Source organism: Plectropomus leopardus, chromosome 2 (assembly GCF_026936395.1).
Source record: "Plectropomus leopardus strain MGB_pleo_1.0 chromosome 2, ASM2693639v1, whole genome shotgun sequence".
NCBI lineage: Eukaryota > Metazoa > Chordata > Actinopteri > Perciformes > Serranidae > Plectropomus > Plectropomus leopardus.
The window spans coordinates 23,196,683-23,214,904 of NC_142177.1; the positions used below are offsets into that span (position 1 = coordinate 23,196,683).

At 41.3% G+C, this 18,222-nt stretch overlaps 1 protein-coding gene across 1 annotated transcript in view; it reads right to left on the reverse strand.

Annotated features, from left to right (window-relative positions):
• The window catches only part of cbfa2t2 (CBFA2/RUNX1 partner transcriptional co-repressor 2), a 45,741-nt gene extending 34,892 nt beyond the window's left edge, over positions 1–10,849 (reverse strand). Inside the window, exon 1 of the mRNA XM_042505422.2 lies at positions 10,582–10,849. Coding sequence (XP_042361356.1) covers positions 10,582–10,609 — 28 coding nt within the window. The 5' untranslated portion in view covers positions 10,610–10,849. The remainder of the gene's footprint in view (positions 1–10,581) is intronic.
• Positions 10,850–18,222: the final 7,373 nt, after the last annotated feature.

Below are 18,222 nucleotides of genomic sequence, written 5' to 3' on the forward strand. Positions count from 1 at the left end.
CATCCTCATATCACCCAAAACAAATGGGTCCCGTATTTTCTCTTCTCCCCTCCTCCTCCTCCCCCTCCTTTCTCTTATTTTCTCTCTCTCTTTCTCCCCTTCACTCGGTGCCGATGAAAGGCAGGCATTGAGCCGGCAGTGGCATTCCAAAACCTCAGGCCTCGGCTCCAGTGTGTCTGGCTATTCAACACTGCTGGGAGCCATTAGTTTAAGTAAGGTCTGACCCGCCTACTCACCCACGGAAAACCCTCAGATCTCCTATTACACTCGGCGCACAGAGGGGAGACACACGGCTGCTCTTGGGGTGCAACGGGTATGTGTATGCATGTAAACACGAGATGGGAGCAAATAGAGATGAGTAAATATCATAAGTGTGGGTATGAGGCAGAGAGAGGCATGCATGTATGAGTGTGTTTATGAGCGAGAGGGAAAGTGAGTGAGAAAGTGTTTGTGTGTCGGTATGAGCAAGAGACAGAATGAGAGAGTGGCTGCATGTGTGCTTAAAATTTATGAGCGGTGGGTCTCATGCTCACTTGGCTGCATCTTCCCCAAGTTTCCACGCAGGGAGGCCAAGTGCGTAGCCAGACGCCAAACCCTTCTCACCAATAACTCCCCTTAAACGATATTCAACAACCAACGCACTTTTCAAAGTCTCTCCAGCCGCTTTCTTGTTTAACTAATGTACCAGATACGCTGTCGGGGATATCCATCTATGGCACTCACAGTTAAAACCTTAAATGCAGCAATTTTGTTAATTGGAAAATGATACCGCGGATCAGAACTTGCCAGCCTCACCCAATTGTTGGCACATAAAAATGAATAGTGCTCATAAACAACTCCATGTTTGGGAGAAGTTGGGTGTTAAAGAGCGGGCGCTCGCTAAGAAGTGGACGAGCCCACACACAAACGTGACACATACAGCAAATAACTAGTGCTGGACATTCCTCTTTGTACAACAAATTTTATTTTAGTGACAGTATGTGTATTGTTCACAGCTGCCGGCCAGTAAAAGATTTGTTACTTTGCCTCCTTTTTTATAGGGGATTAATCATGGTCTAAAACTAAAAATTCAATTACGTCATTTATAAGTTAATATAAGTCTTTAATGAGAGTGCCACCCTATAAAGACAAGCTAAAACCTTCTTGTTCCCCATCACTAAACTCACTAGTACAACACATACCGTTTACCCCAGAGTTCAGAAATTAAATAATTAGATCATATAAAAGGTACAACTAAATACTAATACATTAATGATTCTGAGTGTTAAAATGACTCAAAAGCTATGTGGAAAACTGCTCAGATTTAGCAGCTTGCCTTGAAAGTGTCTTGCATTTGTGAACGGCAAAGTCTAGCCTTAAAAGAGAGAAGCAACAGATAATTTATAGAACACAACAGCATGACTATCTTCTTATTTTCAGTGTTCTGACAATAAATGAACTTCTGTGCTATGTCAAGGTTCACATCAACTCCCACTCTTGTCAAAGCCATGAGCGGCTTTAATTAAAAGCACATCACCAGCAGAGTGAGGATACATTCTTCCAAATATGTTTTAAAACACTTCTTTTTTTTTTTAAATGAAATGATCTCCATACACGTAAGCCTTTTACAGCACAACTTTAAGATAATTTCTGTCAATACTAACATGCCTGAAAGCACATCACAATCACATGACCATTCATGTACACTGGGCAAATGTGTGCCGGTTTAAACAGAAAGCAGATCATCTGCAGTTGGCTGCTTAGTTACAGAAAATTCTACAGAGGATAGTAAGACCAGATATTTCTTTGCTTGTACTGAAAACGAGGGAGTACTGCAACCGAAAGTAACATGAGTTTAAGGCAGTCAAGGCGGCGCTAAGTCGATGCTAAGCAAATACAGTGACATAATATTTGAGTCTTCCCAGAGGCATGACCCATCGCATCAAATAAAAAAAAGAAATGACAAAAGGTATGTAAGTATAGCTATAACTTTTTGGCTTGACACATTGTGATTGATAAGATCCAATTGGGAACCAAGTGTGGGTGTATGTTTCATCATCTTAAAAAGTCCCTCTCTGGGACCGCCCATTGCTCTGATGGCCCAAAAGTTCGACGACCTGTTTGGACAAATGTCCACTTCTCCAACACACATTATCCCCAAAACAAATGTCGATTGCTTCAAAGTCCTGTTTCTCTGAAAATACACAATTCCTTCCAATTTTTATTATTTTGTTTTTGCATTGTACATTTCTATACACCACAAATAAAGTGCATTTGATAACAACACTGAGGTGTATGTGTAGTTAAGTTTAAGCACAAAAAATATTTGGCTAGATAGAAGATTATGTTTTGGCAGTGTCAGACTGGTGAAAAATGCCCAGCTTTGGTGGCTCAAACGCCATTGAGAAATGCCGAAAAGGGTTGTTAAAAACACCTGCGATTAGTGGCTCAACCGGCACTGGCAAACTGAAACTAACTGCTGAGTGTTTATTTCAAAGAAACAGGACCTCATAGTGATAGTCCCATTTTTTGGGGGGAGCTAACAGACTGATGGAGAAACTGGCTTTCGGCCCATTGGGACATTATGCAGACTAATGAGGCTTCAAAATTTTGGGCCGTTGGGACAATGACATAGCAACCCTATCATCAGGACTAAAATGCAACCCTGGAGTTTGCAAACTAAAACAAGATCAGCAGCATTTTAGAAACTTGATTTTTGTTCTCTTTTGTTCAAACACACCACAGTAGAGTGGGTGCTGGGCGCCAATGCAACAATAGTTTCATGTTATAAAACAAAAACATAAGTGAGGTTGTAGCTTTAAAAAGTGAAAGCTGTCTTTACTGAACAGCGAGCAATGACAACACCTATGATGTAATGTTACTCAGTACCTGTGGTGGCAGAAGTATGTAGCTCCTTTACTTAAGTGAAATCAGGGACATATACTTAAAAGTATTAAAAGTAAAACACACAACACGCCAAAACCTTAAAATGATTAGAAGAAAAAGTGGAAGAAAAAAAAACCACCCAAAAAACCTAAAGTTATTATAAAATAATTTTAAAAAACTCTCTATTAGATAAAATAAAAAACACCCCAAAACACAAAATTATGAAAAAAAAGCCCAACAAAAATATTATTAAAAAAATAGAAAAAAAACACCCCAGAAACTTTAAATGATCAAAAAAAGATAACGATTAAAAAAAAATTCTGTCAACTTATTGATTAATCAACTAAAAGTTGCAGTTGTGGTTGTATAATCTCTTTGATAATTTCATTTATTACAAATCATCATCTTGTTATGTTTTGATGTAAATATCTTAGTTTTTAAAGTAACTAAAGCATTCAGGTAAATATAGTGAATTTAAATAAGTACCAAATTTCCCCCTAGAATATAGTGGGGTAAAAGTATAAACTGGCATGGAAAGAAAATACTCGAGTAAAGTTCAAGTACCTAAAATTAGTTCTTTAGCACAGCACCTGAGTAAATGTACTTAGTTACATTCCAACACTGCTCTATACTATGTATTTGTGCCTGATGTGTGTGTAAGTGTGAAGCTTCCTGCTACCAGCAGTTGATTCTATATAAACCTTCCACCTCTCTCCCTGAGGCTGTTGAAGCAGCTGTGTTGTTCTCTTCCCTGGCGATGGCCACACCTGTGATCTGCAGGTGGTTCATCTGGCAGTGGAGCCGGGAACACCTGGCCAGGCCGAGATAGAGCCTCCAGGCTTAACTCTGTGTGTGTGTGTGTGTCTGTGTGTCTGTGTCTGTGTCTGTGTCTGTGTGTGTGTGTGTGTGTGTGTGTGTGTGTGTGTGTGTAATAGTTTTTTGGGATTTCTGAAGGGCTCAATTAAAGCTGAGGGAAGATAATGGCTGGCTTTGCTCACACACACACACCCTCACACACGGTCACAGGCATGTGCTGGCATTTCCCAAGGTTAAACCTCAGTGATGTTTAGGCTTGTCAATGTTGCAATACAATCCTTAATCTGTGTGTGTCATGGAGATGGGGTGTATTTACAGTTTTACTTGTTCTAGTTATTTTTCACTTCAAGACATAATAAATCAAACTCAACCTACTCTTGCCTTTTCAGTTTTTCCATCTTTTGTTTGAGGACAAAATCGTTCAAATATCTCCAGCCGGAACAACGGGAGACTGGCAGCACCTGCTTTGTTGTTGCTTTGCAGACCCACCAGGGGTATGACATCGCACAACAGTACTTTGCTAGAACAAACAAGCAAAGACGACATGCAGAGACACCAGCTGAGGACAAGACACATAAACAACAGCACCCAGAACACATTCCACCCTGGGAGCAAGAGCAGACAAAGTGGAACAAGAGTTTATGTGTGTAGCAGGAGAGCAGGTTTCTGTTCTCTGACAGCACGAGGCCCAGCAGGAGTGCAATCAGAGAAGGGACAGATGAGGTGAACTTGACAAAAGTCATAAAACTCACAACTGACACTCTGGAGCTCGGGAGTGATGTTGGCTTATAGGCTGAGATCCTGTCACATTCCCTGTCAGTGTGTGTGTTTGATAAAGCGACACTAGGCCAAGGCCACACATCTTGTTCATCGTTATCTGTCAGGATGTGAAACAGTCACTATCTGGGTCAGACTTTGCTGGATGTGCTTGTTGCATATGCTTTACATAAACATTACATGTGTTACAGCTGATAATGAATCATTTTGAAGGGGAAGTACGCCCAATTTCAAAATCCATCTTTGTAATTCCTACTGTCTAAGACAGTTCAAAAATATAAGTAAACATGAAAAAAATTGTGATGTCATAGGGTACGAAGTCTAGAAACGCTTCATAGACAATAAATTGGGAAATATGCTCTAGATGACACTGAGCGCACACAGGGGAATTTTAATGAGTTTAGTCTTGTGCGTTATGTGTTTGTTCAAAGCTAATCTACTACTGGACTTATTAGCCCTATATTTTTGTGCACATTTAAGACTGTGTGCAGGGTTTTCCCTCCATCATAGTGGTGATTCCCAACTGGTGGGTTGTGGTCCAAAAGTGGGTCACAGGTCCATTCCGAAAGGACCGTGAGTGACTCTTGAATGTGAAGTTTGTGTTAAAAGAAAAAAAAAACAACTATATTATATTATACATTTTTAAATACAGTGAATTTCTGGCACAGAACCTTTATTTTGAAGTGCAGTTTATGTTTATTTTTGCAATATACTTTACTTCTTCATGTTCTTAGCCATCGACAATAGAGTAAAGCTCAATTGGGTATAAAAAAGGCACAAATTTTCTGTGGGTCCACATATAAGACCCCCCTCTATTGTCTTGAGCAGCTTCATACTTTATACTTGATAACATCAAAAGTTTGAGACTTACTTCTGTGTTTTTCGGCCTTGAGAGAGAATACTTCACAAATATTGATTAAACTTATCTTGCTAATTGAAATAACATATTGGTATTCGCAATTTAGATGGTCCCCTTGAAATAAAAAAAACACCTATTTCTTTAATATACAGGGATATTACTGACATTTTATTGGACTTTCTGTAAAAAAAAATGGAAAAATGACAAATGCAAAAAAGAAAAAAACAAATGAGTAGGTTATTTTTTTTTAAAATTTGATATGACTTATATCTTGTCAAAGCGTGAACTGAGACTTCTCTTACAGTCTTTGATAAGAGCTCATATGCAGCTGGATGTCAGCTTTCCTCTGGGCGACGACAGGCCAGCTGCATTTGGACTCTGCGTGGCCAAGACAGACGAGCAGGGATGGAGGGAGGGTAAACAGAAGTGGAGATAAACAGAGATGGAAAAGTAATGGGGACAGAAAGACGGGGAACAAAGAGGAATGGATGGAGGGAGGCCGAACGTCGGAGAGGAACAGGAGGTGAGAAAGACGCGCAGGGGTAACCTTGGAAGGCGTGGAGAAAAGGGGGAACCAGTGCTAACTCCTCTTTGTCTGAGCCAAGTGGGAAATGATAGAAGGGGGGTGAAAGGCAGGGGGCATTAAAAAAGCATAATGTGGTGATACGTTTCTTTCAATTGCAGTTTTTTTTCTCTCTCTGACCACTCCAGTTCACTCTGAAGTGACTGGGCCCTTTTGTTCCACTTAAGAGTAGAAGACCGAATAAATGCCTGCACACTATCCTGGGACCTGCATGCCGCCATCCTGATAAAGGATACATGATTTTTTTTTCTCTGTGATGATTTAAATGAAACAGAGGAACACACAAAAGAGGCTTTTATCCCTTTTTTAGTTGCATGTTTCAAAAGCCACATAACAAATATGCAAAACCGCTCTCAAACCGTGCGAGACGCCTTTTTGGGATAGTCAAATGTGTCAAGGCGATGTTTACGCTTCCAAGTGACACCTGAATACAGAGGCCATGGTGGTGGCTGGCAGTATAACAAAATGACAGTGTTAACAACGCTCGGGAGCCGAGCTGAGACCTGCAATCACAGTTTAGAGCCAGGTTATCTTTCAGAGGCGGAGAAGTGATGTTTTGTCAGGAGGTGGGCGAGCGTGGACACCTTAATAGCCCTCGTCTCCTGTACGGCTGGTATTTCGGAGGATTGTTATTGGCGGGTGATCCTTGGCGCAAGATCACATCTGGATCCTATCTTCGCAGCCGCTCTGCGCAGTGCCGCACAGCAACAAGAAACAGCTGTGCAAAACTGGCTTCAATTAGCCTCACATTCTCCCTGACAGTTAATCCCTTTCTACTCCCCTTCTCTCACTGTTTTTTTTTCTTCCTTTAACTGTTTGGTCATTCCTCTCTTTTTTTAAGCTTTGCTTCAGGTTGCCACACTGTCTGAAGGAATAGACAGGAACACAGTGTGCTGAATTGGAAACAGACAATGGGACGGAAAGCTCAGAGGTCTCACGAAACACGGAACATGACAAATCCTATCTGTTTGAAAAGCCTGATGATGCAGACTGCAGTGGTTTAGGATTCAACACAAGGGAACTTGATAATCGGATGCAGAGATGATATATTTTCCCTTCCTTTCATTGGGTAGTAAAGATTTCATTACAATTAGGGTCCATTTAAATCTTCAATTTTGTGATCCGTAACCGTAAATATGTGACACATGCGATTATAGTCTATTTAAATTTGGTCACGTATTATAGGCCAAACAGAAGATGTCAGATTCTTTGTTGTGGTTCTCACATGTGGAGCAACTGGGCAACAAAGTGACCCCATAAATCCAGCCTTTATACATCTCTTTTCCCACTGAAACCACACTTTGAAAACACTTAAGCGTGATCCAGCATTTGCCGCACTGAATCAAATGTTGTCACTCATGAGTCATTAATCAAACTCAAGCCAGTTCAACTGCACATCTTGACTCAGCTTAACTGCACCGGGGAATCCAGCTCAGATTGGTCCCCGCGATAGGAAATGGGAGCCAGGTTTGAGGTAAGGGCGCCGATCTGATGGGCTTGATGAGCAAATCTGGAAGGTTGTGCAGTCATTGTAGCCCTGGGGCCTGAGTAAAACACTAACAGGTGGTAGTGCTGGTGGAAAAGACCCACGCAGAGACCAGAGGGAGTGAGAAGGATACTGGGCTAGCAGCCTGACACACACAAACACACACAATAGCACACGCATATAACAGAAACACAGCCAGCATGCATGACACATAGTAACAAACAGAAACAAGTATAAGCAGAAAAACTGAAAAAAAACCCCTCCACAATTCAATGCATTTGCGCACATTTTCAACATATATACCTGAAATGATACATGCATGCAAACACATTCACACACACGTGCGTACAAGCAGCCCACAAAGACGAGAAACAGCGCAGGGATGACTCAGAGAAGATCTGCAGGCACCTCTTCTCTCTACCTCCAGCACAGGCAAATTCTCCCACATGGCAAAACACAAAGGGCCCACGTCTGGCAACGCTAACAGCCCACTCAAGCCAAAACCAATTAGGTCTCTAATGCAAACCTGCAGGGCCCCTTTGTCGTTTATTTCCCCTTTTAATGTCAGAGGATTGGAATCTGACTCTATAACCCACCCCAAAGAAAAGAAAGGGGAAAAAAGGCAAAAGGGAAAATTATCGGGGGGTTCCAAATTATCCACATGTTTTTGACTAGAGCTAATTTAATCAGCAGTGAATGGAAATGATTGACTAGTGTGAGCAATGTTGAGCCTACATGCTCCTTAACACATTTTCTCCCAGTGTACACACAGCATCCCAGCTTCCCAGAGGGCTATTTAGCTTTCTGCAAAACATCAAATTACTCCCAGCTAAACAACGATTACGGTAAAACAGAAGAACACACATTTTTGATCTTTTGTGGGTTAGAGCTGGAACCAAATTTTCCAAAACAAGGATTGCTTTCAAACCCAGAATCCATCATGTTTATAGTTTTAAATTACAGTGCACACTCTGCTGCTCCCTGGTGGCAACTGTAGCCCCCCATCATCATCATCATCATCATCATCATCATCATCATCATAACTATCATCATCACCACAACATCAGCCATTACAGTCATGTCTTTGTCATGCGATTATTTGTTTCTCTGTGGGGAAAAGGGGAGTCCTGAGGGGTGGCTGCGGCGACACATGGGGGCCCTACAGTCAAGCCCTCGGGCCCTGCTGACCCTGCTTGCATTGCAGGACTGTACTATTGACCCCTGATGTAAAGCAGGCAGAAACCGCAGGCAAAAAAAGGGAAAAACCTCCTCCTGGCATCAAGCAGCAGCTCCAGCCTGGTTTCACACCGCCTGGTGTTTTTGTCTTAAAAAGCTGTAAAGTCCAGATGGTGGAAAGAGAGAGAGAAAAAACTTTGCCTGGTGGATTAAGGGCTCCAAATCCTCCGCTGAATAGACACATAGACCGAAAGCTGCTATTCAATCAAATGGGAGCATAATAGCTGTCTTGTGGGGGCTATATAAGGGATAATGCATCCAATAGAGTGTGTGTTATGCATAGTTTATTCGCACTCTTTAATGGATCCTAATGAGCGTAAGATCTCAGCGAACAAAGGGATGACTGGGTTTTTGTTTGGTCATTATAATGATTTGATATGATCTGAAGTAACACATTTAAAGGTCTTCTCTGAAGACTTTAGCGCGCTCTGGGAGACGAATCTGAAAATAATAGAGTAGACTTTTTTTCTGTCCACATTGTGCAGCCTTGATATCTGCTCATTACGAGGCAAAGAGAGGTTTAGCCGAGTTTATGGTCCTTAATTATGTAAAACATAGAAATGAGATCAGGGACATATGGGCCCCATAGGTGTAGATTTTGGGGGTGATGCAGGGGGCAGGTCCCCCTTAATACTTAGAGCATTTGTGTCCCTAATAAAAACATGGAAGCAGAAGAGGACTTTTATTTTGACAACATCAAAGACAAAAGGCAAAAATTGGTGCATAAAAATTCACCAGAATGCAGGAAATTTAAGCCCTTTACTATGTAGAGGTCACACTATCAGGCCACTACAGAGTCCCTTCTTCATGCCACCTTTGTATTTTTACACCAAACTAAACGAAGGTAGCATCATGGATCAGTGTGTGATTGTAGACAGCATGCTGTATCAAAGAAGCAAAAGAGGCTGATGAGCGTAACGTTAAACACAACAGCGTCTGCTTCTTGTGAAATATAACATACACATCAGCAGGACTTTCTAAATAACAACAATGGCATAACATGTCAATAACAATCATGTGCCCTATCTGTTATACGGCGGCTGATCTCTGCTCGAGGGCAAGTAGCTCCCGGATCTCATTGTTTTCCCAATTTACGGATAGTTGTGACTCCTGTGTGAAAGCGAGAGATTCAACCACCGAACCTGAAAATGAAGCCAATGTGGAAGTGCCAAAAACTGCAGTTCATCGACTGGCCACTTGAGACTGACTCCAAAACAGAGTAAACCCCCATAGACCCTCATGTTAAAATGCCAAACCTTACAGCAGCAATAAACATGGTTACAGCCTTTTACAAAAACAAAAAACGTTTTTGGTCTCTATATCTAATGTCAACATCCATGACAACTAAATGGGGGGAGGGGGTGTTTGATTTTTTAACTCACCCATTTATATTTGCATATCTAAGCACATTTAAGTAATAGTATGTCTGCAAGGCTTCCACAAAAGTTGTTGCAGTCTGTGAGTCAGATCCTCCCCTTTCTCCACCACAGCTCCAGCTTTTCATCCAAATATCACCTATGTCTCAAAAAAAATAAAAACCATCATGGCAGTGGCCGAAATGTAGAACTCGAGGTTTCAAAAACGAGACTCCACAAATCAATCTGTGAAGTCACGGTATAGCTACGTCTAGTTTTTAGTCTATGAGTAAACTGCACACTGGCTGACATAACAAAAAAAAAAGACTGATTATTCAAATTTTCAGACATTCACATGATAAATTGATGAAAAAAAGGCAAAAATTGGTGCAGCACCCCCCCCCCAACCACCACCACCATCATCACCAATTTTGAAATGAAACCTACGCCCCTGTATACCATATGTAATGACTCAGCATAGTGTATTACAGTGTGCAGGTGCAAATACATATACCTGTGGATAAATGAAGTCAGGTAATAGTAACGCATTTACAATAGTCACAGTGATACACAGCATGTTAAGCATAATTTAAAGTGCACTTACAGTTTAAAGCACTCGGCATTCCGACCATGCTCCTCGTATTTTGGAGTTTTCTTCCTCTTTGCAGAATGATGGCTGACACGATCAAACACAGTTTCGCTTCTTCGACAGGGTCTCTACTGGATTAAAACACTTTCAAAACACTTCTGAATGAAACACGGATGAACGGAACCTGCAGGAGACGATCGATCCGGTTCACCAGCAGGCATCAGGTATCTCTTCACTCGCGCCTAACAGAGAATATTTGGGTGGGCGGTACTAATTGTCAGCATTTAAGCAGAAAACCAATAACGCTCCGTTTACAGCAGAGAAACGGTGTCTGTGTAATGATTACCTCCGAGCGGCAACAATAGGACACCAGAGCTCAGCTCACATAATCCTCACAGCAGACACACTTCCATTGCCTTGAGCAAAGTCGTTTATGACCTCGACTTGTTGGTGTATTGATTTTGTTTTTCATAGCCTGGGATGCCTCCACAAATTGTCATTGGAATAAGCAAGGATAGGGAGAGCCAGATGGAGCTAAAAATGATGGATTGTACTTGATGATATGTAGCCCTGAGGGATGAATTAAAATGTTGTACAATATGCATAAAGGTAAAAACAAAAGTTGAATATTTGGTGCACAGGTGTAGATTATGGGTGGATGCAGGGGACATGTCTCCCACAATGGTTAAGGCATGCATTATCTCTCTCAATAAGAACATTAAAGTAACAGACATTGACAAAATAAAATGCATTTACAGCATAAATCATTGCAGAAAATTCACACATCAGTGCAATGTCCTGGCTGAGGACCTCATAAGCCACTGTTTCATATATCCCTACTCTCCCAAAATGATGAAACAAAACCTACACTCTTGATTAAGTGTGTATTATCTGTTGAGCCAGAACACAAAATCCTACACATTCTGGACTCAATCCAGAGTCTCGCGTATTATTCTTCTTTACAAGCATAATATGTGGTTTCTGGCTGAGAAGATTGTGAGCAATACCACCCCAAACACACACATAAACATACAGCATCATCTTTCCATCCTCCTCCCCCCCTACAGCCACCCACATATGCCACACGCTCCGGTCCTCCCTCCCTCCCTCCCTCCCCCAGCCCCCCATCCTCCACTCCTGCCAGGCTGCCACCTGCTCTCTGCAGCATGCTGCACAGCTGCTCTGCTACAATAACAAATTAAGGTCCACCGTGGCAAGCAGGAGTCATTACCTACTGCTTCTGCTATGGAAGAGCCAAGGAGCCGTCAGCTACTGCCTCTCTCTCTCTGTGCGGGGGGTAACACAGGTCCCCCCCCCCTTTGTGTGTGAAGCTAGGAGCCAAGGGCCACTAATTGTTTTGATGTGGAGCACAGGATCAGGAGGTGCCACAGTTTGGGGACACAGAAGCTAAGAGTCACCACTTGCTGTGTCAGTGTCAGAAGCGAGTCACATGCTGCTGACTGAGCTGAAATCAATGAATAAAAGGATGACTCAGATCCCTTCTTAAAAAATACTTTTTTTATTTAATTTGATAAACAATAGAATAATTAATTTTCTTTTTTGTTTGTTTTACAAATGCTAACTCTTCAAATTCAGATTCAGTCTTCCTCTTGGTTAATTCTATACTCAAATAGAGTGCATACATTAAAATAAAATAATGCAGCAAATAAGGAGCTTGTTTTGAATAGTTTATCACTGATCATTATAATCTTGCAATAAATAAAGTCCTCTTACTTGTCAAATGTAGTGAAAACACCAACTCAAATGCAGAGCTACATCAGAAAAAGATTTTTCTTTATAAATCAATGATCAGACAGTGGTGTTGAAGGTACAATCCACAAATGATGCATCAAAGTTTATGAAAAGTACTGACAGAAGAAAGAAAGAAAAACGTTAGTTTGCTTTGTAAACTCAAAGTTACTGACATTTTAACAATGTTGTCAATGCAGCCCAGGCACCAAAAGAAAATGTCACCATTGTACATTTTTTCAAACCACAGATGATCAACTTATGCCTACATTCGTATCATAACTGTGTTTCTAAAGTGATGTAATATATGAGCTGACTGTCGTTGTGAGGTGGAGAGGATGGACATGAGATGCCTGTCATGCTGAAGACAACAGTTTTAACCCAACAAACAACAAAACTGGTAGTGTTTCTAGCAAGTCATCGCAGTGTTTCTAGTGGCTTTTTAGCCTCCAAACTAACACAGAACATGTGTTTTAGGGACCCATCGCTTTATTTCCACTAGAGATAATGCCCTGATTAGCGGCTGTTTATTAACTGGACATTGCAGTGCTTGTAGTGGGAATAGTGGAAAAACGTCTGTATTTACAGAGATATCAATGCCTTTCCAGCAGGGATTTTGCAACCAAAACCAGGTATTTTAAGCCAAACATTTCCTCCAAGTTGTTTTTTGTGCACAAACCTAACCATGTGTTAACCACAGCATTACTGAAATGTGAGATCTTAACATGTTCGCTACGTAATGACGGAAAAATTTAATGTATTCGTTGTTTGCCTACAATGCCTACATTTATTCTGGCGATTGGGTTGTCCAGTGACACTAAGGCCAATGTCTTGTTGAAAAGAGGAGACTCTGTAGTTCTGCAGATTAACCACCCACATAGACTCCAGCAGGTGTAGGCAGTAAATGTTCTGCCTGCACCTGCCTGAGAACACAAGACACAACAGACTGAAGATACTGTTACTGTGCTATCTCACAGAAACTTTAACGACAGCTCAATCTTGGTAAAATACATGATATGACACTTTAATTCGTCAAGGTTTTAAACATTTATTTCATCAATAACTTTTACCTGTTGTGGCTCCACTTGTGTTTTTGGAACAAATCTGTACAAGAAAGCCAAAGGTTGGTCTCTGAGTAGACAAGACTTCCTTCAGAGCTCTGAGTGCAGAAAAGTTAACTAAACAGATTTTACACTCTGGAAAACAAAGGGTTGTAGAGGTCGGGGGATTTAAGGTACTAGGATGCATGCAGCAAAGAATCAGCAGGGGTGTACGAATAAAGAATGAACACCAAACCTTTATACAAGGCTCGCTCAGCTGTTTGAATAACATTGTGGCTGTATATGATTAAACAGCAAGTCTCCACTGTGGACAGATTCTCTTTTTCAAATAACCAGTTTCTTTATCGAAGCATGATATTTTATTATTTAATTTAAGTCCATCAATTGGGATAATTTATATCTACATGTATGCAGTGAATTACTCACACAATGAATCAATCCAGACTAAACCTTTGATTGTGACAACAATGTTCTAACTCATCTTGTCAACAAGCTCAGTGACAGGTTAACAAAGAGATGACTAGTCAGTTAGCAGGAGGCTGAAGTCAAAGAAGAAACGGGCTCAGACGGTGGTGGGATTTGCCGTGGCCATTATGGTGCCTCTGTGTGACAGCTGGCCATTGCCCCCCCTCCCCCCAACACACCCCATCCCCTTTCAGCGTCTTTGTCATAGCTCCTTTAATCACACCAGCAGGACTGTTACATAGCAAATCAGCTGACCTGACCTTACTGGCTGGCTGAGCGACTGTCTGAACGTACAACACACTGAGCTGTCACAAAGTTTTTACAAGATGTGCAACTCTCACATAATCTCATAACCCACCATGCAAACAAATGTGCAAGTATTTTGACATTGTCAAGTAAAAGTTCCAGTCAAGACAATGGAAGATGCCCTGTATATATGGACAGTCTTTGCCGGTCACTGGGTAGCAGTATATTTATTTATCGGGGCAAATTAAAGCAGCTATAATTGATATTTTTATATTTCAACTTATTGTTTCGGTTAACTCTCATCGCTCTCATAGTGGTGAAGCAGATGGCTGTTTGAAGCCCATTGTAAGCTAACTGCCCAGGACCAAACAGAGGTTAGGAAGACACAGTTAACAATTTATAGTTGGTGAACCTAAGCATTTAGAGTTTATTATTCCCCTCAGAAGTTAGCAAGGTAAAAAAACAGAGCTAATACCAGAAAAGTGCACTCACTTGAGAGCAGATCTCTGTCAGGCAGAGGGCCGCTAATCACAGCCACTATAGACAACGCAATGCTCGGTGGAATTGTCTCTCCTGGCTACATTACAGATTAAAAATCTTTTAATTTTTCATTATACCTAACTTTAGTGGATCATAACACATCAGGTATGGAATTAATCTTCAGATGCTATTTTTCAGATGGGACCAAAATGTAAGTTTTTGGGCCACAACAAAAGCCAAAATGTGGCCTGGAACAGACAGCCAGGCTCCATGCTTTCCAGAAATGCCTTTCACTATGATTTTGCGACATAATTTTGTTAATCACTTGTGGCCCCCACTGGTTGGTTAAAAGGAGTGAGGAGTTATAAGTCTATAACAATATAAAATAGTTAATAAAACAGGTTTCTCAACAATTGTGAATCACTGCAAATTCGAGAGGTCCTTGAGCATACAGTCATAAATGTGCACAAAAAATATTAAGCTGATTGGTCCAGTAGTATGTGAGATTAGCTGTGGACGAAGAGATATACACACACACTTACACATACACTCATGCAACAGAACAAATGATCCCCCCCAGGTGTACATAAAATGATTATTGGATGTAATGGGTATCCAGAAACACAACTCCAAATGAATGCTAATGTTGCAGTTATCACATGGAGTTCAACTTTGATCAAGTATGACCAATTGCAAACTGTCATGAGAGTGCTAACCTTTGAGGGAACAAAGAAGAGAGTTGAAAATGCAGGGAGCATTCTGACATACTCTGCAAGTGATCTACATCACCAAGCTTCAAGTACCCCTTATTCTGAGAGAAAAGATTTTGCTGTGCTCATTTCTGGACACTGAAAGAAGAAATTCACACTTCTCATTGTGAGCAAGATCATCATGAAATCCTCTTGTGTTTTTCCTCGCTGTATACAATTATTTTCATAAGGCAAGCTGTGGAGGACCTGCAGGGCCACACATGTACTCCTCAGCCTCAAGAGGAACTGGCTGCCCCCTCCTCTCTGCTCAGTCTGCTGTGTTAAGTAATCGCTGCCTTGGAGTGATCTGACAGTGCCAACAACACTGTGAAAAGATGCCATGAATATATGAGCCCACACATTTACCCTTTGCAGCCCTGCTCACTTACCCTCTCCAGTGTACAGTGGTTGACCTGACAGATTCTTAATCCCCTTGAGGGAATGTTTTCTCCAATTTATTTGCTCTTTCACTTCACTGTATCAAGTCAAAAGGGGGCAAGTCATTAGCAGGGACTGTTTACCCTACTTTCTCAGCAGTCGTGCCATCTGCGTGAGCTCTGTAGGTTGCATAAGGCCTGGCAGATATGACACCTCCACAAAACCTGTTCCCTTTTATTCATTGTTTCAGTCTGCTCCTTCCAATATTATCTTTTCTCTCCCCCGTGCCTTCCTTCTTGTTCCCTCTGTTGTGATTTTACTCTCCTTACCAATGATCTTTTCATGTTTTTTATCTACTCACCTATTGTACATCCCTTTCACCCACTATTACATACATCTCTTCTCTTCTCTCCCCTCCTGTCATACCCAACAGCTGACAGACCAGACCCTGCCTGGTGGTGACACTTCACCCACGCCGACTCAAGCCAGATCACTAGTCCATGTGGAAGCCAGAGCCAGGGCCAAGGCCAGGATTTCTGCTGGGGTGGGGGGAGGCTGAGGCCAGCAAGATGGCCCTAGTCATCATAATCATTCATTGCCTGCTGGTCCTTCTGTCCTCAGCCTCCTCCCACTCCTCCTGCCTTTTTGTCCTCCTAATGTCAGGGCCACACGGCACGCGTATCAGCTGAGCCCAGGATGGTCGGAGTCAACGGGGTCAGGTGGCAGACGCCTGGTTAATTCTCATGAGGCTGCAAAGTGCTCGCGTCAGCTCGTACAAACGGACACTGAAATTCACAGATAGACCCACATGCATCCTCGCTGATACACATGCACAGTGTTTGTTGCTCAAAAAAAGCCAGATTGTGCAGACTGTAGATAGAGCATGATGTTACTAGCCAGAGCTGAATTGTTTTGGGGGGTTTGATGAGGATGATGGGACATTGGGTCTGTCAGACAAACAGATAGATAAGCATTAAGAAGGAGGAGGGGAAGATTACAAACACATGACCAGATGGAGAGAGAGATAGCCCTATTATGTAGATCCTTCCATCCCTCTGCCCTGTATCCTCTCCTCCGCTTGGATCCCTCATGCATATATACCTTTACATTATTCAGTAGGTTATAATGAGAGTAACTGAACAAGGCAGGGGTTAAAAAAAAAGGTCGCTGGGCGGTTTAGAAAGCAGAAGGTGGGCCACAGGTGTACAAGTCTGGGACTTATTCTTCTGTTTGACCTCTAATTATCACCCCCAAGTTCTCATTCATTATCGTCCTGTGTCCTCGGGTGTTTAGGGAGCAGCGTAGTGTGTCTGTCTACCGCAGTCTGTTCACTGCGCAGTCTGTCATTCATATTTTGAGAATAAATTACTCCATATTTTTTCAATCTATTATCGTCTGTTCATCTGTTTGTCTTTTTTTGTGGTCCAGCCATCTGTGTTTCTGTCTTTTGACTCATTTCTGATCTGAACATTTCTGGTGACTTTTTCAACTCAGTTCAATTTTATTTATAAACCCCAATATCTCTGTTCACAATTTGCCTTAGAGGGCTTTACAACGTATGACACCCCTCTGTATTTGGACTCTCACAGCAGATAAAGAAAAAAGGAGGGAAACCTCTCCCAGAAAGACAGACATTTAAAAGATTTTGTGTGTACAGACCAGATCAACACAATAAAATTCTGGTAATTCATATTACAAAATGATACATGGAGAGAGAGATGCACAGCAGCAACAATAATAGAACATCCCAGGAATGAGTCCTAAAATCTGGAAATCTCTTAACATTTCAGCATGTCCCGTTCCCTCGTCTCAAAGTCAGTGGGTTTTTTGAATGGGTTTTTGGTTAGATGCCTTAAATAAGGTGTGTGGTTCACACAGGTTTCAGAGAGAGACATTCTTGTTTTGTTCTATGACATAAAACTCATCACTAAATACTGCACTCGTGAACATTGAAGATCTTATGTGTCTTTAAAAAAAGCGGTGGCTAATAAGTAGCTAAATGGGACAACATGACCCTAAACATGGCTTTACAGCCTAGTTGTGGAGGTGACAGTAAGTCATGTGAACATAGTGTAGGCTATTTGTAGTCTGAGGTTAGCTTTTTACTTATGGCGATTTAATTTGGGGTTCAAAAATCATAAATGTGGTGTTCATTTGTGAACACCACATTTTGCGAACATTTGAAGATTATTTTGCTGAATAAAACGTGTAAGTACTGTAAACTTTTGTTTACCAAAGACCTTATTTTCTGCAGTAATTCAAGATTCAAATGAAAAATCCCATAGTCTTTTTGACAAGGGAACCAGGGCAACGCTAACTTGACCCGTGGCCACTCTATAACAGTAGCAACTAAAATAATAAAAGAAATATGATTAGAAATTGTGGTATATGATAGTACACATGTAAATATTAATATATGATACTATATGTATGTGATAATAATAATCATATGTGTATAATAATAGTAGAAGTAATAATAACTTATATAAAAATAGCAGTTGTAGTAGGCATCAGGGAGAACCACGACC